A 25215-nucleotide genomic window follows, 5' to 3' on the forward strand; every position below is an offset into this window, starting at 1 on the left:
GGTACGATCCTGAACGGCCTCAAATGCAGGTGAGTCATGCCACCTTCACTGCCACTTCTTTGTTGCAAGAATTCGTAAGCAGCTCAAGTGAAACCGCTGACTCCCAAAGCACATGGATCTAGCTAAGTTTCCAACAACGCCCCAGGAACTGCAAGTTCACTAGTCTGTATTTTTAACAACACAGGGCCTTTGTTATTATAAATTTCAAAACAAAACCAAAGAATTCCACATAATATTTATACTTTCAAAAGTACAATATTAATACAGGTCGGTCAGTTAGAAATAACAGCAGTTTGTTAGGTCTACAAGATTTAACGTAAAACCGGTTTACAAATGCTGAAAAGCAGTAGTGGTCCAACAGTCACCATTACACGTGAATTCCTCTCTTTCAGAAAATAAAAAAAAAAAATCCCAATTCAAATTTACCAGTATCGATGAAATATTAATAAAACACCCCCAAACATGCCACGATCACTATTCACAAATAAAGTTAAAATGAAATATACAAAAATTCACTTAATACTGTTAAATAACAATAAACTACAAGATTTCCTGAACAGAAATGGTAGGACCCCTGAATGTTTTACAGTGAATGTCAGGAAAAATTAAGTTACCTATGACAATTTTCATGATATACCAGCCAAAGATTTACATGACCATTTCAAAATATACCAATAAAGATTTACAGTCTCTTTAAGATGCACTAAACAAATAGGTTCATAAAGGTGAACACAAATGCTTAAAAATACTGTAACCATCACCAAGGGTGTACTTATGATACTCACTGAGATGCATAAGCATAGTAGTAACATGTTTACTGTCTCTGGTAAACAGATAACACCTAAGATCTGAAAAACTCTCTAAGTTCCCATTTTAAAAGTTTTCTAGCATAGTGAGTTCTTATCAAGTACAAACTTGCATCTTTTGCATCTTTCCAGTTGATTTCAAGTGAATAATGCACAAACGGGAGAGAAACGAGGTGGGAAAACATCACATTATTCCCATATTCTTGTAATTAGTCGTCCCGTTCCTCTGTAATGAAAAGATTCAAAATTTTAAAAGTAAGTCAGGGTCCAACATGTATGAATCTTTTTTTTTTTTTTTTCTTTTTTTTCTACTATTTGTATTCCTAAGTTAAAAACAAGGTAAAAAAAGTCATTGCTTCTGCAAGTCATTGCTTCTGCCAGGCCCAATATGCACAACAACGTGCAAATACCTTATGCTGGAGTAAGCCTGACAAAATATATCATCCAGTCTCCATGCTCTAATTCATCAATAACTAGTATAGGATTTGAGAGCAAATAACAGTTACTTTTCACTTGTTTGAATCAACTTTCACACCGTGTGCTTTTCAAAAACATAATATGCATTATAATTTTTCAACTATTTCAACACATACTTTCAATGTTAAATAAGGAATTAAGTGCCATGAACTCAGAGCATTAAAGATGGTTCACCTATAGCCAAGCAAAGCTATGCTTACATTCCAGGAAACACTGCAGTTTACGAAATACAAAAAAACCCCGCAGCAGTAGAACATTTTATGAAGAGAAACAGATGCATTCACATATTATAAAGCCACTGCAACTTCTTCAGGCATGGAACTGTTGTGTTAACTATACAGACAGTAGTTATTTAGCAGCAATGATTCCGCAATAAATAATGCACTGTGTTTCTCAGTCCTGCACAAAAATTGCAGCTACAGTTACATCAACAGCTGTAACCTACTGGCTCTAGTGGCAGAGGAGACCTTAAAACCAACTGTACAAAAAATTGTCACACTGTGACAACAAATATAAAAACATAATCTGCAGGTTGGAAATAAAAAGACTCCACTGTGAAGAGGACAGTGTAGACAAACTGAGATTCCAAGTCCACCAGAAGAGAGCACTGCCTTCAGATCCGAGTCCTTGATTGAGAGGATAGGCTTGGGCTTGACTCTGGACCGCCCACTTTAAAAAAGCATGCTCTGCCTTCTGTTCTTCCCATGTCCTACAACAGAACGTGGACCATGGTGAGAAACTTAAACATTCGCACAACAGAGTATTCAATCACTATTCTTCTGGCTTTCTACATCAAGACAACAGCCTTTCCTTCTGCCTTTTGCAACCATTGCAGGATCTTTTTTAATTTTTTTTCCCTCCTACCTGCATTCATTGAATTAGCAAGCAACTTGCAGCTATGAGAAGATATTTATCTTTCCATACCTGTCTCTGGATAAGTGGAATTTCGAAAGCCAGGGTCTTTCTGCAGCTGAATCTCTTTTAGACTGAATATTGAAACACCTGGAGTGTAAGAAATAAATTAATTTATATTCAAACACAACAATGCTTTAACTGAGCAAATTCTATTTTTAATTTAGCAGCTTCTGTGAAAAAAATCCCTTTTCTATTTGCACATTTAAGTCAATATACACTGGTCATCTGTAACAGATAAAGAGTTTTCCATTAAGTTCTTGTGAGTTAATTCTGATAGATAGCTAGGGTTCATAGAGTTGCTTGCTCAGTTCCCCACACTTCCACTCTGGAGATGAGGAAAGATTAGAAGCAAGAAAACTTGTGGACAGAGGTTAGAATTGTTTAATAAGGGAAAGAGAAGCTGAAGAAGAGAGAAAGAAAAGAGAACAAAACAAGCTATGCAAAGGCAATCACTTGCCACCTCTTGTGCAGACCAGTGCCTGGCCAGTTCCTATGCAAGAGAAGATTAACTTCCCTAACAACTCCCCTGCCCTTTCTCCTATTTGTTGCTGAGCATGACGTCCTATGGCATGGAATATCTCTTTACTTAACTGAGGTAATCTGTCTCACATGTCCCCTCACTTTTTACACACTCTCCTATCCCCAGCCTTGGAGAAACTGAGAAACAGAAAAGGCCTCAATGCTGTGCAAACATCATTTAGCTACAGATAAAACATTGGTGTGTTATCAGCAATGTTTCTGTGACAAATACATAAAACATAACATCATACAAGCTGCTATCACACAAACTAACTCCACCCCACCAAGATCCAGTACAGTAACACAGTCAGCTTTCACGTACTATCTCAACAATATTCTGCTACTTTATTACTCTTCTTACTTTCAGGCAAAGTGTGTATCCTTGTTCCAAGACTCCTGAAGTATGCATGTTTCATGGCCTCTTCTGCTGAAATTCTCTTCTTTGATTCATACTATTAACATAAAAGGACGTGTGTTGGTTTTCATTAAAGAACTCTTTGCATTAAGTCATTTGACCAAAGGAAGAGTTCAACTTGCTCAAATCTTTCCTACCAACTCACTGGGACATCTTTGTTTTCTCCACTTTTATTTCACACATGAAACACCTAGCATATGCTGTCTAGATTAGAATTATCAACATACATGCATGGTTGACAAAATACTTTAAAAAATAAACTGCTATAAATGGATACAAATTAAAAATATACTTTTTTTTAGAGTTGTAACACTGATTAGATTATATATTAAACGGGAGTGAAATGCTATTGCAAGAGATCACAAAAGTTTTCTACTTCAGATGGACTATGCTACGGTATTTTGCATAAGAAGAAACTCTAGACAACATGGTCTTGTCAGTGCACTGAAACCTTGCGTTTGGCACATTTGGACAAAGATGCAGACATTAAAAAAGGTGCACACAATTAAGAACGAAGTTCAAACAGCAACTGCAAGTGCTGTTCAACACAACATGCAAATAGATGAAGTCCTGATATAGAATGGCTGCAAAACAAGGTAACCAAATTCCTAATAGACTAATGCTTTTTAACACAGTGAAGCTACAGGACTTCTCCAACTATTCAAACACTTAAGAGTCAGTCCTCCATCTTGCTTCCCCTCCTTTTGCTTCAGGCTCTTTTTTAATGCAGATTCAAAAATTAAAGCCACATACTACTTTACCTTTTTAATACAGACAGTTTGACAGATCAAAGAGTATCCCTACACCTTAGTATCTGCTTCTCTAGTGGTAAGCTAAGTCTGTCTTTACAGAAACGTAACATCTATATTCAAAAATCCTGTTCAAATATAAGTTCAAAAGTGCTTCAGTTTTTCAGAGAATGGCTAACACAGAATTTTACAGATTTTACGTTTTTACTAACAGTAATCAGAGAAAAAAATTGCCTCTGGCAAAAGCAAAAAAATCCCACCACCAACAAAACTACAACCAAAATCATCAGCTTTTAAATTCCTGTAAACATACAGCCTAACACTCATTCTTCCCATATCTGTATCCACTCCAGACTCAGCAGCATGCTTCACTTCAACTTACGTCTGACAGTTGCCATGCTTGCAATACATGTTTTTTTAAACATAATATATTAACATTCTAAACTTGCACATATATAAAGTAAAGCCACAAACACATCTTACTTGAAGGAACTTTGCTATCAATTCAATTCCTTCAGTGTCTAGCCTAAAAAGAAAAATATTTAAAAAAAAAATTAGAACAGTTGTTGAACTATATTTACAAAAGCCAATCTGCAAAGTAACTGATTTCATTAAATGATATTAGAACTAAAATTAAATTTGAACACAAGAATGTTTTCATCTGAACAACTTTTTTGCTTGTGAATACGTATACACACAAGTAGCAGTATCTCAGAACAAGACTATCTGGAAAACACTGGGAACAGAAAACTCTTGAGCTCTGCATTGTGGTTTAGTAGGTCAACCCAGGTCATTTACTGTAAGGACACAATGTTAGATCTTTTTCTTCTGAGTCATTAAAAATGTGTTAGGCTTTGTTATACAGTTTATTTATAATCTCTGTGGTGTTAACAATACTGATGCAGACCCTGCAAATTCTTCATAACGTTTAGAATGATTTCAAGAGACTGCTCAAAGAAACCTTGCCATTTTAACAATGAGCCTATTATATAGCAGAGGAGAATTTGGAAGTGCTGAGTGAATACTCCCACTATGCAGGCATTATTAACGGGATTTTATAGTTCTATAGGTCATTATGGAGCTGTGGTGCCTTGAGTGATATTTGACAAAGTAAGCACAGAGTACCAGGATTATGCTCTGCATTAATATCTGCCACAGTAATGCAACTGGTGTATCATACTTGGAAATTTGTTCACACATTTACAAATATTCAAAGACACAGGGATGCATACATTCTGTTAGTAAAACACAAAGTACCTTGGTGCATGGTTGATCAGGGGTTGTGGTTTATATTTGGGAAAGTTGTAGTTTCTAAATTCATCACTGGAAGAAATGCCTGGCCATGTTTCTTGACATGGGGTTCCTGTATTTAAAAGAAACAACAAATTAAACTTAGAAAACAAAACACACCAAACTGTAAAAGAAACAAATTCTACATAAATAAACACTTTAATCCTGTAGTTTGAACAGGAAAAGAGACGGCAATGCTGTACAAGCTCATCTATGCACTCAGCTTGATAATCTTCATCAAGCATACAGTCATTCACCTTAAATACAATGGAATGTAAAATACCATTTTTTTTTTTTTTTACAGATGTACAGTTCTCACAGAAAGAGCATTTAGAAGAATAAACTTACAGCCCTAACAATATGTATTGTTAGAAATACGTATTTACCCAAAAGCCTGAAAATTAAGTGCAGTTCGTCTTCAACAGTCGAACCTGGGAAGAGAGGCCTTCCTGATGCCATTTCAAAAAATATGCATCCAACACCCCTTTACAGAAACACAGACAAAGATAAATCAGAAAAAAACCAGCAATTTTCGGTTCTTAAAGTCTTCTGTAACTTAGATCTTAAATATAAGCAAATAATTAAAAATGTTGCTATTAAAAATATAGTTTTGAAAGAAGATATACATCAACAAAAGAACTGCCAAAGACCAAATATACCTTCAGATGTCAAGTTAGTCAATTGTATTGTAGCTCACAGTAAATACCATGCATTATGTGTGATTTTTTTTCCTTAGAAATGTCAGCCTGATGCATGTTAACTCGAAGTAATAAAAAGTTACTCAGCATTCAGAATTTCTCTGAAACCTAACTTGATTATAGGCTTCTAAAATTCAAAGAATTAGTATTTGAATGCTACTATATAGAAATGAAGAGTTGGCATCTTTTCAGCTGGAGTGAGAAGAAAACTTAAAACTTGACAAAGTTGCACAAACCACATGTCAATTTGAGTTGAATACTCTGAAGATCCGAGAAGAACATCAGGTGGTCTGTACCATAACGTGACAACTTCATTGGAATAGGTCTTCGTAGGAACAGATTTTGCTCTAGCCAATCCTTGATAAAAAGAAAATAAGGGGTAATGTGCTGCTTTTATGCAATGCTACTTTGCTTAAATCTTATTCTGCATGGAATTAACAAAGGATTTTTACGAGAGAAATCAACCTTAATATACCCATTAAATACCTTCTGAATTATATTCAATTAAAGAGTCCTAACTTCTGTCATTTGTCTCCCACTATGTGCATTAACATAATGGGAAGTGTTTTTAAGCATAGAAGATAAGTAAGCAGATCAAAACCTGCACTAATTCTATACATTACATCAAAACAACAAAGCATTATGTCAACAAAGCATCATCCCTCATGATCTGTGAAACCCCTTGTGGCACCCAATTCTTTAAGAACTTTCCTGACATAAAAAATAAAAGAAAACTGTGAAGGTCATGCTCTACTGCAAGCACTCACTGGAAACCCCCAAAGAACTTGTTGCACCACTCAAGTGATAGAGCAGCACCTAACAATATCAAATGAAGACAGACCTTTTCTCTTGCTCACTTTGGTTACTCCTATGCTTTGGAGTTACCATGTAGCATGAGGAAAAAGAACTTGAGCTCCTACTTAAGGATGTGACTAAGTGCCAATTTCAAAGCAGTAAGACTAATTTCAAACCTCAAGCAACAGTCTGATCTATAAGTACATTTTCTAATATCCTGTAAAAGACTTTCACTTTTGGAGAACACAAATTTACTACAGACTTGATGTTCTTATCTTTTCTTTGTAGGTGCAATCGCATACTCTTCTCTCCTTTGCCTCATTCAAACGAATTCCAGCAACCATGATGACTGTTTCAACTTATTCAAAGGAAAGACAGGAACTAAAACTAAAACAGTTTGTGGAATATATCTGTATTCATGACTGAAGTAATAAACAGACTAATTATCATCTTCTAAAGAACACTAAAACTGACAGAGTCTTGGGTAGCAACCATGTGCATCAATGCTGATCTCACAGCTACAGTTGAGAAGCTACTACAAGAAAGACAGTGCAGCTACTTTACATCACAGACAGCAAATCTCTTCCCTACTGATTCTGACTAGGGAACATGCCTTTTTCTGGTTCCTGAGATACAGCAACAAGGTCCTGAATCTCAGCCTTCTAAACTGACAGGGATGCACAAAGAAGATTAATACACTTCCTAGGTTCATATTCCCAGTCTTCACAGTGCAAATGTGCAAATACACATTCCCAGTTTCAAAAGATTTCAAAGTTCTATATAGTTTACATTCAGTGTTTTCCCAATGCTTAATAAAGAAAGTATTTATTACAGAAGAATTCCAGTCCATACCAAAGTCTGCTAGCTTCAGTTCTCCTTTCTCATTAATTAGTAGATTTTGTGGCTTCAGATCTCGATGTAGCACCTTTCTCCTATGACAGTATGCCAAACCACGAAGAATTTGGTATAAAAATAGCTATAAAAGAGAACATTTAAATAAATAAGACCATAAACATTAATCCTCAGATTACATTAACTATAGAACTCTACTTGGGCACTGCAGAGTTAAGTCGTACTGTAAGCAAGACAAAAATACTTCTCAAGAAGTGAATTAACTTCCCATATGAGCACACTCTTGAGTATCAGATTTAAAATCCTTTTATGCTAATGTTCTGCTTTTCCATGATACTTTACAACAAAGATTTTGAGAGATTTGTTCTGCATAATTGAAGAGAACCACAGGGCTATTTATTTTTTTAAGCATTTACCAATGCTGTTTCCCACACTAATGTCTTCAAAGGTAACTGTCTCTGACTATATTCAAGTTACTTTCTGCCACAGGATCCCTTATTAAAATGCAGCTCAGCCCTCTTTCCATCCAACTGTGCGACACTGTGCAAAGAATATTTTGGCAGGCTACTGGAAAAATACAACAGGATTCACAAGCTCATGAAATGTGGAGAAATGAAGATTACTGACACAACCCCACTGCCTCTGGCATTTATATTCATCCCCTCACCTAGATACACACAGGTTTGTTTTGGTCCTTTGCAAAAGCCAGCCAGCCAAGCAACTCCAGTCATACATATTAATGCTGCATATATGTAGACTTAGAGGTACTAAGGGATGAAGAAAGGTTTAGCAATGGTAGCCAAAGCAGTTTACTTTAGCATTACAGTTTCTGTAGATATAAAAAGTCTGAATTCGAACACGAGACTTTTGGGTAGCTTTTGCCAGCATCAATTTTTTATATGACCATTTCCTAACATTTCAGCTTATTTTTGTACCAGGTAACACTAAAAATTCTTTTTTCTCTAAGCTGGACAAATACACACAGCAGGTATAGTTTACATGCATCTGTTCTCAGCAGATCTGCTTACCTGAGAAAAAATGAAATTTGTAGTGATTTCGTCTCTCTTCCTTTTTTTGAAGAGAAATCAAATAGCTTTGTTCAACCTACTCAAGACTGTACTGTTGCAAGGATAGCCACTCCCACGTGGTATTAAAGACCTGCTGTAGGCATCAATAGCCATTCCTAGCGTGCACTGAGACAGCAAGGGCTGGTCAAGAGGGTAATGCAGATTATTTTACAGAAATTGTGGATCTTCCTGACAGTTGGCATGGATTTTTCTTTAAATTCACAGGACAATACATACAAGCTCATAATTTTGTTTCAAACAGCAGTATCCGCTGAGATCACACACATTTTTTTATTATACATCCTCATTTTGTTGCAACTCGGAAATATAAAATTAGGTGAGAAATGTGACAGAAAGAGTGACAAGGAAGTCTCTTGAATATTAATAATAAACCCAACTGCCACAGTTATCACATCAACTCTTTGAAAGGGTAGATAACAGAAGGACAAGGGGAAATGGTTTTAAGTTGAAGGAAGGAAGATTTAGGTTGGATGTCAGGGGGAAGTTCTTTACAGAGAGAGTGGTGAGGTGCTGGAACAGGCTGCCCAGAGAGGTGTTCAAGGCCAGGTTGGATGGGGCCCTGGGCAGCCTGGTCTAGTATTAAATGGGGAGGTTGGTGGCCCTGCATGTAGCAGGGGGGTTGGAGATTCATGATCCTTGAGGTCCCTTCCATCCTGGGCCATTCTGTGATTCTATTGTGTTCTAAGCATTTACAGCTACCATAGTTAAGCAGCTGTTTTGGTGCCAAAGGTAGTGACCATATCAATATGGTCTTAGGGCACAGTTTAAACCTCAGGCAAACATGGAAAAACAGTTTTCTCCACTTAGCTCAGATCATCACAAGCAGATTCTACCTGAACTCTTAAATGCACTCCTGTAAGCAGTCAGCTTCCCATTTACAGCTCTTTTTTACTTTTTCTGCTCAAAGCACTACTTCTTACAAGCTTAATTATATTTTATGTTGTCTCTCTGAAGTAGATATAAATTAAATAATTTCCTTTCACAGATTCTCAAAGGAAGCAACAGATTAGGCCAGGAGGATTTTTTTTCTCTAGGAGTATTTAATGTGACAACAGAACACATGCTCTTTTTAATGCACCCCAGAATGCCATTGGCCTTTTTGGCCACGAGGGCACACTGCTGGCTCACGGCCAACCTGTCGTCCACCAGGACACCCAGGTCCCTCTCTGCAGAGCTCCTCTCCAGCAGCTCATCCCCCAGCCTGTATTGGTGCATGCAATTATTCCTCCCTAGGTGTAAGACCCTACACTTGCTTTTGTTGAACCTCATCCGGTTTCTTACTGCCCACTTATCCTCTCTTATCCTGCTCATAAAGCTGTAGTATTAAAAAACATAAACAGATATCCTAGATTTCCAAATGACAAACTGCTTTTAGAAGAGACATTTGAAACTGAGTCAGTCTCACCAGGCCAGATTTGGAACTGAGTCATGGGACGCAGCCACAGCTACAGTTAAAAGTGACCGTCAATTAAATCTTAAATAAAATAATTTGTTTTATTACCAATGAAGAGGAGAATTTATTGTTAAATACAAATTAAAGCATCTTCCTTGTGTTACAGACAGTAACACAGGAATCCAAACCAACGATCATGACTGAGGTCACATTTTCCTTGCTGAGTACACAGACTTTGAGGACCAAAATAAGGACTTACCTCAGTGAGTACACAATAATGGAAAGATGTCAATACAGTTATGAATATATTATTTTTAAGAAAATTTTTGTTTTAAATATGTAATGTCAAAGAGGATGAAATCCTATATAAAGTTATATACATTCTTTTTATTGCTTTAAACACTTAAAGGTTATCAAAAGCAAAAAGAAAGACTCCATTTGATTAAATATAGTTGAGTCAGGTCCAATGGTCAAAAGAAGGGTGTTTTTTTTTTGAAAGCTCTAAATCTTATAGCTCCTGATTATTAAGTTATCTGAAATTCTTCAGTCAGAACAGAGAAAGTTGGAAAGCTCACTAGAATACTCACCTTTACATTGTGCATACTCATGATATTACCACAGTCATCCATGTACTGCTTCAGATCCTTGTCCTGTCAAAAGATCATTACTTTTCAATAAAATTATGGACAACAGATTATGTGAGCATTATTTTTTATTACAAGAAATCATTCATCAGAAAACTTGAGTTTTTTGAAGTTCAGTACTTGGTAAAAAACAAAAACAAAAAACAAAACAAAACAAAACCCCAAAAACAAACAAAAAAACAACCAAACCACAGAAGTCTGAACATGGAGAAAACTGTCTTTTCAGAGGGCAAAACCACCCAAGCTTTCCATCGAGGTGCATTATTCTAGGCAATGTTACTTGTTATTTCTTTACCTTCTGCCCAATGTGTGCCACAATTTGTATTTTGATGTTTTTTCTTCTTTTAAGTGAAACTGCTACATTCTCCACTTACACTGGAAGTAAATTTTTTTCAATCCTCTTACTATGCTTACATACTATCAAGAAGTGTTTGGACAAGTCACTCTGAACTCCATCAGGTCTGTGACCACTGCTGTGATCACTGCCCTGGGGAGCCTACATCAGTGCCTGATCATCCTCTGATGAAGAGCCTTTTCCTGACATACAACCTTACTCTCCACTGACTCAGCTCCATGCTGTTTCCTTGGGTCCTGTTGCTGTCACTAGAGAGAGCAGAGCTCAGAGCTGTCCCCTCAACCCACCTTGTGAGGAGCTGTAGGCTGACATAAAGGCCTCCCCTCAGCTCCTCTTCTCTGGGCTGAACAAACCAAGGAACCTAACCTGCTCCCAATATGCACTGCCCTCTAGACCTTTCACCACCTTTCTCCTCCTCTGGAGGCTCTCTAATAGCTTTATGTCCTCCTTATAAGCGTGGTGCCTAAACCTGCACCCAGTACTCGAGGTCTGCCTGGCTGACAGTGCTGTGCCTGGTGCACCCCAGGATGTAGTTGGCCCTTTCAGCTGCCAGGCACCTGCTGAACCCCCATGTTCAACCAGAGCCCCCATACTCCTTTCTGCAGGGCTGCTCTCCAGCCTTTCATCCCTCACCCTGTAAATGTATCCAGGGTTGCTCCATCCCAGGTACAGAATCCAGCACTTGCTCTTGTTAATCTTCATGAGTTGGTGATTGTCCAACCCTTTAATTTGTCAACATCTCTCTGTATGGCCTCTCTACCTTTGAGTAGTATCATCTGTCTTAAGGGACTAAGACCATTTGCAAAAGTTGTGAAAAATCCTTGTGAGATAACAGCATAATTATCCTTTAATAGTTACTGAATTTGGTATGAGTTGGTATGAATCAGAACAGTTTCTGCCAATTTACAGCGCTCTGAGAACTGAATACAGCTGTATAATTTTCAGTCTAATAAGTCTATATGCAGGAGAAAAACAGAGTATTAAAAAAAAAAGCTGTGTTTGTGTTACTCAGTATTTTTAAGGAAATAAATGGAATATAAAGCTCACTAGTTGTTTTTAAGGCTTACCAGATATTCGAAAACAAGAGTCAAAGACTTGTCTGTGTGAACAATGTCATGTAACGTAACAATGTTCGCATGCTTCAGGTCTTTTAATAATGACACTGCAAAGAAGAATTTTAAATATAAAGCAAGCTAATACAAAAGATGCAATAAATGCATTTCTAGTAAGTTCACACATATAAGTTAATTTTGCAAAAAAAAAAAAAGCTATTTTTGAGACTATAATATTCATATGGCATTAATTTAATCCTAGTAAAGGAAATGTACTTAATCAAAATATCACGCACATTTAGGTAAAAAAAAATAATTATTTCCTACACAATACTGTTTGAGCAGAAGCAGTCATTTCATACAATGTATTCAGAATCCCTGAAAATGACAGTATTAGTCTAATTCAGTATAAATTCATCCATTTATAATACTATGCTTGAAAACACAAACATCTCCCATATTGTTTGAAACATTAACTCTTAACATGGCTAAGATTAAAATTTTCCTCATCAAAACAAGTATCAGTTTTTTTAACATCCCATATAGCTGATATATTTCCAAGCACTAACAATGCTTAATTCAAAAAGAAAGCTGGAAGTATCTGATATTCTAAAGAGCAACAAAAGTTATCACCTTCTCTTATGGCTGTACAAGGTGCTCCCTCTTCGTGTTCCAAGCGAATTTCTTTCAGAGCCACCAGGTTCTCTGTCAATTTACTTCTCCCCTTATAAACTGTTGCATAAGTACCCTACAAAATAGAAAAAGAAGTTGCTTCTTCAGTGAAAGATCAAAAAGAAAAGAAACTTCCATCTAAGGTTGAAATTGATTTCATTTGGGCTAAGAATAGCTTTTCCTTTTTTTAAAAATTTTTTTTTTAATTAGAGGTTAAACTAGAAAAATATTTTGTAAACATCTGAACACACAGAAGACAACAAGGGATGCATATACTTACTAACTCTGAAATTACACAAAGATGTACATCATATACCTACCAAAGAAGTTTGATCAACTTGTATTAAGTTTATTGCTGTTATAACTTATCACAGCCAGAAGTATGAGCCTGCAGCTGTGAGTTCATAGCCAGGAGGGAGCCTGATGTTTTACAGTCTGACAGTGATAGCACAAGGAGTAATGGCCTTAAACTAAAAGGCAGTAGGTTCAGATGAGAAATAAGGAAGAAATTCCTTACTCCCAGGGTTGTGAGGCACTGGAACAGAGAAAAGGTTGCATAGAGAAGCTGTGGATGCCCCATCCCTGGAAATGTTCCAAGGCCATGTTGAATGGGGCCCTAGGCAACCTGTTCTAGTGTCTGATTTAGTGGTTGGCAACCCTATCCAGAGGAGCTGGAACTAGATGGTGTTTAAGATCTCTTCCAGCACAAGCCATTCTATGAGTCTATGATTAAAACTATCCCAGGTATGGCTATACTGTGCTTCAGTTAAGTTTCCAATGGCAGCTGACAAATTCTATCACTATTTTTAGAAAACCATAATTCCTTCTGGTCATTGTTTCTTGTCTTTGCTATGTGTTTTACATGAGAATGTTTTGGGAAGAGAACAAGTCAAAGTTTTGTTTTTGCTGACATCCTGAACATGAAAATCATGAAGCTCATCTTTTTCAGTTTTTGCAGACAATAAAAAACTCAAACACAACAAGAAATTCCAACAAAACAGTGAGTAAGCATAACTAATGTCATGAATTGCAAGAGAAAGAAACAAGTTCGGGAAAGTGCCCTGCATTACCACAGTACATCCTGTACTTTCCATTTGTAACGTGAGTGGGATAAAATGCACAATTAGGACTTGATAGCTACTACTAGATTAATATTTCTCCAAAGCTGGGCAACATTATGCCTAGTGAGGCACCTAATAAGTACTTGAAGGAAAAAAAAAAAAGCATTTGGGAATGAGAACGCTGCAAATGGAGGACTAACTGCAATATTCACACTATGGTTGCTTCTGCAATATTCTGTGTGTCCCATCTGTATCCTTTTTTGATACTACTGGTCACTCTCAAACAGATCCCTCCTGCATCTTATATTTTCTCTGAAAATCACTGGCTGGTTAGAGTAGAAATAGGCCATATTACTGCCCTCCCAAAAGGAAAGGCAAATAAAACTCAGTATTACTTAAATCTTGCCCTTCCCCAACTCAGTGATGTTTTTCCTGCTTTTTTTATTATTATATATGCATAGAACATTTCTGTGATAGTGACGCTGGTACGCAATGTCAAATGTCTGACTTACTGCAAAGAGAAATTGAACAGATATCTCCAAGGTTATAGAGATTTTCAGTTAACATTTATATCAATTTCACATAAATCACTGCTATCAGATCACAGAATCACAAAATGGCTGAGACTGGATGGGACCTCTGGAAGTTATCTGGTCCAACCCCCTTATTCCAAGCAGAGACAACCAGAGGAGATAGCTTAGGACCACATCCAGATGGTTTTTGGAGATCTCCGAAGAAGGGGACTCTCTGGGTACCCTCTGCAAGTGCTCACTCATTTACCCAATAATGAAATGTAAGCAAAGAAGGAGTCATTTCAAAAGAAATCTATACATACCTCTCCAAGTTTTTCTAACTTGATATAGGTTTCCATTTTTCCAAATCCAATTTCCGACTGCAAAGAAAATAAATGAAAATTGACCAAAAAATAAAAAATAAAAATTTGACACCTTTATTCATTTAATCATCTGTCATTTATATAATTTAATCAACAAACTGAATTTTCTTTCGGAAAAATATCTGACAGTATTACAGCAAACTTCAAGAAATCCAGTTATTTTAAAAATGATTCAGCATATTATGATATAAAAGCATCCCAGTATCCAAGGCTAATATTCAGACCATTAGTCAGTCTACTGCATGTCCTGGAAAAACTACCCCCACTTTACCTACCTGTAAATCGTCCTCACTCTTCTGATCTGATTACTAATGAGTCTATTATACTTAAGGCACAGAAGTTATCTCAATTCCATCCTTTCTCTTGATTAGTATATCCATATGCAGCTGCTTCTTTCAAACTAATTTTCATTATTTATTTTCTCTCTACAAATACATGGAATACACTGAAGATCTCTGCTGCTGGTCTCCTCTTCCATTTTGACCTCTCAAAGCCTTTTCAGTCTAACATTCCACCAGTAAAATCCTTAAACATCATCCCTCCTTGGATAGCTTTTTTTTCCAACAATTTACATTTCATGGCTCATAATTTCAAGTCCTCAAGTATTTTATTTGGATCTATTCACTTTCTTTATTTTTGGTCAAGGACTTACCTCTATAACACATGTCAAGATAGCTTATCTGTCTATGCCTTTGGAAGACAGCCTCAAAGATAATTATTTTCTTTCCATTTAAACCTATTGTTACTCTCATATTTAATAGCCATCTATTAAAGCTCTTTCTATTTAAGACCATTCTCAGTTACTCCGAATTTTTATATTGCTCTTACAACATAAGAATGTTGAAACAGATATAAAACATGACACTTTTAAAACTGATTTACAAAGTGTATGTAGCCTGTAGCATGCCAAAATCCCAAACCCACTGGTTTCATGAGGATTTGCCTTACAGACGAACGAACACACTGTAACACAAAAAAGCCAAGTTTTCTAGCATCACCTCCTCCTTCCACTTCCACACATAATATTTCTTTCTAAGGAAAGATACTCTGGTCCCTGACTGGTTTCAGCAATTATATCCGCAGGTCAGAGAAAGTTGATTTGCTCCTAAAATCCAAAGAATGTTAGAATTCTATGTTATATCACTGTGTACAACACAAATACTGTTGACTGGACTAAAACTTGACAGCAACATACTACAACGGTGTACTAACAAAAATACCCTGTTTGTTTTCAGAACACGAAAACACGAAGTAAATTTAAGATCTTGTCTACAAATGCTTTTGACGTATCTAAGAGAAAAAATGGGCACATAATTTAGTTAACATGAAAGTACAAAGTAATTCTGGTTTCTTAAATTAGAGTTAAGATTGAACTGTTTTAATGCTGCACAAGGATATTTTAGCATCAAGCTTATTTAGAAGCTTGGTGTGAAGCCTGTTTATCTCAGAATACAAGCAAAGTTGATACTGACAATTCTTACTACTCCAGTGAGATTTTAAATGTACCATTTAATGCAGGAATAATGTTTGCAAAGTGTATTTTGACCTACAGATATATTGTGAAGTGGTATCAGAATTAGAAGATAGGACTCTGAATTGAAAGGAGAAAATAAATGAGACCTTGACTAACCCATTAGTCTTATTACTGCAAGAAAATTGGAAATACAATCTCAAAGCTTGATTTCTTAGAATCTTTAATGCTAGTAATTTCTGAGAAAAAAAAATTTCTCATGTAAAAATCATCTGCTCATCTTGATTTACCCAGAAAAACGGACAGATTCTATTTATGGTCTCTTATTTAAGGAGGTTGGTGCATAAGAGAAGCATCTTTACTGCTGTGAACACAATACTGTACCAGTATACACAAAATAAAATTACTGTAAAAGCTCATTTTTCCAAAGAAATTGACCAGACCTAAAGCATAACAAGTTCTCAATAGTTTTTACTGTTTTCCTATTTTGATACCTGCTAAGCCTTCAAGAGAGATGTACATTTTAAAGCAGCAAATAATATTCATATATTGTAAATACTAGCCTGCTAGCAAGCTTTCAGTGACGATCTCAGAATAATGATTCTAGGTTCTCTCATTATTTCAAAATAACAATGCAGAGAATCCAGCACTGCTGGCAGATTTAACTTGGAACTTCAAGCCCCAAAAATCATTTTCAAAATTCAAAACAAAACAACCTTGTGACAGGAAGTTGATTCCATACACACATCATATTCATTAGAGGGCAGTGTTTTTCTTTCATTCTTCTAGAATGGAAAGAGGAGGGGACTCCAACTGCTCAATGTTAAAAGAGCAACAAAAATAAGATACACAGGGAACTCCCTGAGCCTTCAAATATTACATTCCACCACCAAAAAGACTCTTTTGAAAGGTACTTCAGTACAGTAACGTCTGAGAAGAGAAGATTCTGGAAAATACAATCCCCTATTCAATGCTACATCAGTAAGTAAGTAGTTTTAAGCTTGCTACATTACTATTACTTTCAGTGCTTTGATCCAATCATCCCTTCTCTTAATAATGGTCTTGCAAAAGATAACATGCAGATCAGGGCTTTAGTCTACCACAACAATTATAATCGAATAATGGCTAAAATTGAATGGCCTTTGCAAAAACAAGAAAAAGCTAGTTTTTGGAGTATTTCAGGGTCGTGCATATTTAACATTTAACCAGGATTTATGGTATTTTTATCAGTATGTAGGAATCTTCCTTCTGCCGTTCACAAAGAAAGACTTATTATTTGAAATAACCCAATAAAAAGATGTACCTGAAAAGGTAAATATGAATTTATTAATATTCTTATGAATTCATATATACTTCCCAAAAAACATAATCATTTCAACAGCAAATTTGAGAAAAAAAAATTGTTAAAAAATACAGAAAGAAAAGTGAATAGCTGTCTTCACATTATTCTACTTTAGAGTCCTCCTACTCTGTGACAAGACACACAGTGTGGACCTAAGACTAGAGAGGCTCTTGGATCAAATGATCTTTACTGTTCAAAACAGTATAAGGATGTATTATGGGAGTAAAATTTAGCCACAGATTTCAACAGCTCAAGACCCTCACTAGGAAATGACAGGGAAAAGTTTGCAGAAGAGAGAAGGGGAAGAGAATAAAGGAAAGTGTGTTTAAATGGATTTTAAAGGTGCTCAGTACACACCAATTTGCCCTGTCCTTCAGGACATAAAAGTCAAGGTGCAAATGAAGTTGAATTACATTTCTAATACAAGGACATCTGCATTAAATGGAATCTTAAGACCCAGGAGGTCAAGGAGATGCATTACACTTACTAGAGATGCTCTACGAGATCGTCTGCTCATAGGCTGATCAAATGGTGGGCTGTTAATCTGTAACTTTTCAAGATAGCCATCGGGTATCCTGATATCAGCAGGCAGGGACAAACGCTTGTTCAAATCCTGCAGTAAGAAACATTAAAAAGAGAAGTGTCAAGTATAATTCAGGATTTTCCAAAGCATGTTTTTACACTGGTTAGTGTTATTGTTACTATGGCGTTACCGCTTAAAACTGAACTATAAAGCTGAAATGAAATTGTTTTTTAAAACTACACTCTCTTCTAATAATACTTCAAATTGTTTAATAAAAAATCTAACTTATTTTACCAAGAATAATGAAATACTAAAATGTAATTAACTGCATTGTGGACACATCCATTGACTTTACTAGAATACTTATAAATACCTGGAATGCTGGAAAATGAGAATTTAAAGAGTAGTTAACACATTTATTTTGATATTACAATTACAGTAACGAGATACCGCCACAATTCAAACTACATTACTTTCTCTGATTACTGAAGGTTATAAACTTCTAGATTCTAATGACAACCCCATTCTGTTCCCCTTGGCCTTGGCCATGTGTTTCTACTCGTGTCTTTGCAGCAGCTTTGAACTATTTCAGCATGCTAAATCATTGAGAAACTATCTCACACAAAGTGCATAGCTTCCTGCCAACTTTGTGCTCAAAAAAGGTTCAGTGTAAGGTCAGACAAGCTCACAGCCTGAACAGAGGGCAAAGGAGGCAGCAGGGCAATCCCAGGAAGCCAGCAGCTAAATTGGCTTAGGCTGCCAAAGAACTGGATCATCAGACTTCTCAGGTCTTGAGATCTGAGTAGACAACTTACTAAGCTTTCAGCATTGGCTCTGCATTTGATCCACGTCTACATATGATCTGTATGTGTACCTGGAACAAGAGCTGAGTAAAAAATGTAATTTAAAATATATTAAAGAAAAATTTATTTTGCAATTAACTGAATTTCAGGCCAGACAGAAGTGCTAACTCACAACCCCTTTAACCTCCAAAGTGATTGACCTATGTGTGCTATTTCACTACAGCCATCGCATACAGACAAGTTTTTGGACAGCTGTCAAGAAAGGTTTAACTTCTGGCATTTGACCCTCTTATTTTCCTTTCACTCCTCATACCTGCTTCAGCATAGAGCACAAAGTCTCTGTTAGCTTCTGCTTTGTTGCTCAACAGTAGGCTCTCTGCAAAACTGGAAAATTCAGTGTCTGCATTTTGTACTCTGTACAAAATTTTCAAATTGGAACCACAGTATTCAAACAAAAGGAGTACTGTTCACAGAATGGTAGCTTTGACCAACATTTTGAAGATCAATTAAAAGAAAACAAAAAGAACCCTCACTTCTGGCAGCTTACCGTTTCTTTACTAATTTTCAACTTTGGCATTTCAAAAATGTTAAAATATTGGCAATGTTAAAAGTGCCTATGTGGTTTTGGGAATAGTGGAGGAACTAATTAATTATAATGAGAGCAAGCTGTAATCCTTCAGTAAAACTGTGTTTTCCACTAAAGAACTTTCCTTCTTTTCGATGAGGTCTGCTATTATTTTTGTAACAGGCAACTCAAATTCAGTAGTACTAGAGTCATCTGAAGAGAGAACTGCCCTACTCCTCTGTTTCAGAGGGTTTCAAATTATTAAAAATTAAAAAAAATTAACAAAAAAGCATTTCACCCTAATATTCATTGTATTCTTCAGAAAATTCAGGTAGCTCATCAAAACAGATGAGCACAAAGGAAAAAACTGGATCATCTCACTGTACTGGGAACCTTTGCAACTGCTGGAACAGACAGGGAAGCCAAGAAGAGGACCAGTATCAGCTTCTACTCCACCTTCTTATGATTCCAGATCAAACTGTGGGACAATGTCCTAATTTTCTTTTCCCGTTGCTGAGGAACACATACTGAAACAGAAATTCCAAGCCAAGAGACGGAAAGAACACTGTGTTGTTTTTAATGTAATTTGCTGAAAACAGTAGATATCATCATTATCCTGTATGCCCCACAGCAAAATAGCTCTATCCTACTCCTAGCTATTATCGCTACAACAATCTGCTGCAGTGTTCTTATTACTGTTCTTGTAGTACTTATTTGATAATAAGAATTTTAATAGCATCTGTTTATCGGAGTACTCAAATTATAGGCCACAATTCAAAGGCCTTGTGGAATACCAAACTGACTGTACCCCAGAGCTCTCAGTCTGTATCTTCGCCCACAGCGCCCATCTTTGAGGTAACAGAAGTGGTGCTTCATAGCTAGATCCACAGCCCTGAAGAAGCATTTCAAGCATACAAAGTTGGTCAGTACGTGGGAAGAACAAAGCCAAGGTATCCTTAAGCTCTGACAATAACTTGAAAAATACGCCCCTACTGTACACAAGGCCTGCTGTCAATAAACACATACTTTTCCAAATGGAGAGGAAGGGAAAGGAAACAAATCTAAGGTTCTTTGTAGCTCTTACAAATTTGTCAGTTTGGAGTTCAGCCACTATAAAAACTGGAGACAACATTTTAAGTACCAGAAAATATTATAATGGCAGCTAGCACTTACATATAAGCATTCTCCCTTCATAGTTTGTAAAGTTCCAGCAGTGGCACTACTGCAATAAGTAACTGCAAAACTCCCCATGACTTACTCCAGAGATCCCATGTGACATCCTCAGCTCTCAACTGACCTTAAGCTGCAACCTTGTGCTTTGTGCTCCACAGTGCGTAACACAAATATTGTTTTGAATATAAGGACTTAATGATGTAAAGGCCAAAACTTGATCCAGTTAGCAAAAAACCCCTAATCAACAACAATCTACAGCCCCCTGTGAGCTTCTTTAAAAAACATTAACAGAACCTTATGGAAACAGCAGAGAGAAGATTTCTTCAGGAGTAAGGTATCAGTTTTTTTAAACATCATTTCAGCGCTTCTGATACATAGCTTTAAAACTCTCTTCCCCCCCCCCCAGTTTACTATTTTTCGCTAGAGGCGTAACATTTTGGCATATCATATATATAACCAAAAAAAAAAAAAAACAACACAAAAACAAAACAAAACAAAACAAAACAAAACCAACAAAAACCCCCTATCTGTTCTCCTTTGCAGAGCTGAAGAAAGTCTCTTTTCTACATGGAAACATAATGACTTCACGGAAACTACAGCAGGCACTTTACAGATATTTTCCCTCTAATGATCTGCACTGCGCTTCTATTTGTTATACACGTATTTGGCTGTGTTGAAATGCCTACTAAGCCACAACATTTTTTTAAACCTTATATTAAAATCGTTACCTACCACAGTCAGAAGCCTTTTATGGCACCAATGTCTGAAAGATCATATATATAGTTCGACAGAGAAAGTCTTTTCAGCATTGTAATTATCCTTTACTTAACTACCTAATACAGACAAAATTAAAGAAAGTAACTTAGATTGCAAACCCAGATGGCTGAAAGGAATTAATGCATTTTGTCTGCCTGTGTCACCTTAATCTTCCCACTTTTTGTAATAATTGAAGCAATCACCTCATTAGGGAAAAAAAAAGCCATGATAATTAAATGCTGCAGTGCAACATGAAGTGGGATCCATCAGATGTGCAAATAAGCACGTTTCCTACTGGCTAAGTAGCAAAGCTGAAAACTGAAATTTATCATTTCGATACAGCTAAAAAACTCACTTAGGAGATGCTAAAAAGAAGTCCAAGAGCAACCCTACCAGTCAAGTGCAGGCCTTTATAGCTCACAGACAAGGATGAGATGTAAAGGCAACTTGCTGGCTGCCAGCAGCCAGACATGCCCGCTGCCCTGGGCCGGATGTGTGTCGGCCACACACTCACCGCCCACACCAGCAGGATGGAGAGAAAACAGAAGGAAGGTGAGCAGACTTGTGAATCGTGGGACCACCGCTTTAATAAGGGAAGCAAAAGCTGTGTGCACAAACAAAATGAAAGAACTAATTCATTTGCTGCTGTCTACCAGCAGGCAGATGTCCAGCCACTTCCTGGAAAGCTGGGCCTCAGCTTACCCAGTGGCTGCTGGAGAGCAAAAGACAAACACCGTGACCACAAACGTCTCCTTTCCTCCTCCTCTTCCCCACCATTTTTCTCAGAGCACAATGTAAACAGCACAAAAAATCCCCACAGCCAGCTGTCCCACCATGCCCTATCCCAGCTCTCACTCACCCAGCGCTGACTTGCTATAAGGGGCAGCATGGGGAATTGAGATAGTCCTGACATTGTGCCAGCAGGGCTCAGCACCTGCCCCAAACCCACAGGGACTATTGCCTCCATGTCAGCCAGTGGCACAGCTACTGTGCAGCTCCACAGATAGGGGCTGCTGTGATGGAAGCGGCCTCCACTCACCCCAGCACACCCACAAAGCAGCATTATGTACCAGGCGGAGAGCTGCTGAGGGAAGGCAGCCTGTTCCTCTCTCATGGGGCTGTATGTAACAGGGCGGCCAAAGCTCGAGCCTCAGTGTGTGAAGGCTGTGCATTACACACAGTCGCCATCTTCACTCCCTCATGCCACTCCTGCAGCTGTGCCCAGACGTGCCCATTAACAGCCCTAACTGTTACTTCAGCTGCAGCCAAACCTGCCCTCTCCAGCTGGGCTGCTTGCTGTCATTTTGGTACGATGCCAGGCTGCACCCGTGGAACGCAAGCAACAGTAGGAAATGGTGATTTTTAAGAATTTCTAATTCTCTTAAATGTTTATGGAATTCCATGAAGCAATAAAAAGGACACTTTTCAGAAAGAGGACTTTGTCCAGACTAATTTCAGTGGCTAACTGAACTTAATGACACGTTAGCATTTCTCAGAAGAGGAAAAAAACCCTAAAACACAAAGACTATAACCAAAAAACCTTTTAAAATGGAAATTATCAGCAGGCTGTTAAATATGTAGGCTGTTACAAGATCCTGCCACAATGCTGTTTAAAGTATTAATAAGGAAGCGTGTACAATTAATTGCAGGATTATTTTCCCAACATTAATTTTTGATACTTAAGACATTTAAACTTGTCTGTTTAGCACTCTAATACTGGTATCCCTCTAAGAATATTTTAAATTTGTTTCATTTTTAAGGTAGGAAACTAGAATGACTCCCTATCTTATGTACATTTACGTACCTCCGCAGCTATGCAGGGGAATCTACATGCATTCCTTTGTAACTCCAGCAAGTGAAGGACTACCAGAATGCAAAACATTTGCTTTCAGGGAAAACAAAGTGTTTCAAATTATCATCTAGAAAACTAAAATGATAGCATTTACCTGTATGCACATCTGATTTATGAAAAAGCTGTTGACAATCTGTATATTTTCTAGTTTAATTTTTTTTTAAAATTGTATCTTTAGGGTCAACTTGCAACAGTATAAATCAGAATGGAGTAAAAATACAACTGCTAAATGTTCTAATGCCTAAAGTAAACTGTATGCTACTAGTGAGCTATTTTTTGATCCATCTTCAGAATATACTCTGGAAAACACATTCAAGCATCAGTTGCTTTGCTACCTTAACCAAAATGCTGATGGCGTTTCCCCTTCCCTCTATATTTTAAAAACACATTTTCTATCCTCACGTACAATGCTTATTTCTCAGTCTTGCTTTATTGCTGGCTTACTACTTTTATAATTTGCCTGAAATGTGAAATATATTTGTTCTACTCTGTGTGATGGGAGATAAACATGTAAGTACTCGTGACGTTAGTATTACTGTGTTGTCTACAGAGATAAACTACCCCAACTTGTGCTTATCTTTACTATTTCCAGCACTAGATAAATCAAATGCTCTGAGGAGAGTTACACTGTGTGGAGACTTTTTTTGAGTCTGGCTAGTACTCAACTACATTATGTCTTATGACTTACACAGCACATTCAGACATTAGAGATGAAAATTTAGCACAAAATAGAATACCAACAATCAAACCCAACCAAACAGAAGGTTGGAAGAACTTGCTGAGGTATTCGTAAGTTCAATTCTCACAATACAGCAGTGTAGTGTATCTTAGCTGGAAAACCAGAAAAACAGAGACCTTTACCATTCATGGTTGTGCCAATTTGTAGACTGTTTCTAGCAACAAGAATTCTTTTCCAAATTTTTCAGACTACAAATGCTGCCAATCTTTCAACTTCTGGACTGCTTCCTTCAGGCTGATACTCTGCTCACAACAGCAGTGAGAGAAAAGAGATTTGGCCTTCTGCCAGTGAAGTAGAAAGAAGTGAGGAAAAAAAAAGGCAGTCCTATATTATCAAGAAATAGGTCAAAAAAGCCAGAAGCAAAACCTATGATATGTTGTCTGACCATCCTCAGTTATTTCTTAAATACTTCATTTAGACAATCTAACAGCCAACTATCTCCAGAACTGATATTCCACTGCCTGTGGCCACACGTTCCTTGGAGAACAGGCTCAAAGCTAATGACACAGCAATGTGGTTTGAGCAACTCACCTGGCAGAAAACTACTACCCCTTTCAAACAACATGAGTCATTACCTGCTGATTCAAGTTAAAGAGCCAAGACAAGAAGGAAGTTAGCTCTGTCAGGAATAGCTGGTCAGCCTAATACTGCCAAGCTGCACCATTATATGAAGACCCTTATTGGTTTGGTTCTTCAGCTCAATCTTGATAGTTACATTTCCAGAACACAATTACTATATTCTAACAAACAACAAGCTCCCAACTCCCCCAAAGATTTTAGCTTATCTTTCAGGAGTTCATACTGCTAAATAATTAACATTACTGAAAAAATATAATTCGTCTTCTGAGTCTACAGACATCATTCTGATATCCCAAACAATCTACTACAGATCAAACAAGTACAATCTGCTCTCGTGTAAGCACCAGTTTGAATTAGCCCTCTCATTGCTTTTAGCAAGCAATAGCAAGACGTGTCAGCTGCAACCACAAGATGTTTACTAATAAGTCACAGTGCTTTTTTAATTTTTTTTCTAGGGAATGCTTAACGAAATCTAAAATGCTACATCATATAATCCTCTATGCAACACAATTCAGCTTCAAGCTTACTATGAAAAAAACCTACTTTATACAGTACATTTTCCTTGCAGATTTTAAACAAAATTGTGTATGGTATACTACATGCTACGCAAAGCAAACAAGTCGAAACACATTTGCTTATGCCTATGAGAATGTAAACATGCTACACCACTTCAGTTTTGAATACCATGTAGATTTTTTTCCCCCCTGAATGCTGCTTTATCAAATTTCAGCGCCTT

At 37.0% G+C, this 25215-nt stretch overlaps 1 protein-coding gene across 3 annotated transcripts in view; it reads right to left on the reverse strand.

The window, feature by feature from the left end:
* Positions 1-220: 220 nt before the first annotated feature.
* The window catches only part of CDK17 (cyclin dependent kinase 17), a 53460-nt gene continuing 28465 nt past the window's right edge, over positions 221-25215 (reverse strand). For all 3 annotated transcript variants that reach the window (XM_010709354.3, XM_003202152.4, XM_010709358.3), the window contains 13 exons: positions 17977-18102; positions 14617-14673; positions 12682-12796; positions 12064-12158; positions 10585-10647; positions 7517-7640; positions 6106-6226; positions 5558-5655; positions 5139-5244; positions 4365-4407; positions 3079-3169; positions 2208-2285; positions 221-1992 (listed from right to left, as the gene is read on the reverse strand). In XM_010709354.3, coding sequence (XP_010707656.1) covers positions 1955-1992; positions 2208-2285; positions 3079-3169; positions 4365-4407; positions 5139-5244; positions 5558-5655; positions 6106-6226; positions 7517-7640; positions 10585-10647; positions 12064-12158; positions 12682-12796; positions 14617-14673; positions 17977-18102 — 1155 coding nt within the window. In that variant the 3' untranslated portion in view covers positions 221-1954. The remainder of the gene's footprint in view (positions 1993-2207; positions 2286-3078; positions 3170-4364; positions 4408-5138; positions 5245-5557; positions 5656-6105; positions 6227-7516; positions 7641-10584; positions 10648-12063; positions 12159-12681; positions 12797-14616; positions 14674-17976; positions 18103-25215) is intronic.

Source organism: Meleagris gallopavo, chromosome 1 (genome assembly GCF_000146605.3).
Source record: "Meleagris gallopavo isolate NT-WF06-2002-E0010 breed Aviagen turkey brand Nicholas breeding stock chromosome 1, Turkey_5.1, whole genome shotgun sequence".
In the NCBI taxonomy this organism is placed as follows: Eukaryota; Metazoa; Chordata; class Aves; order Galliformes; family Phasianidae; genus Meleagris; species Meleagris gallopavo.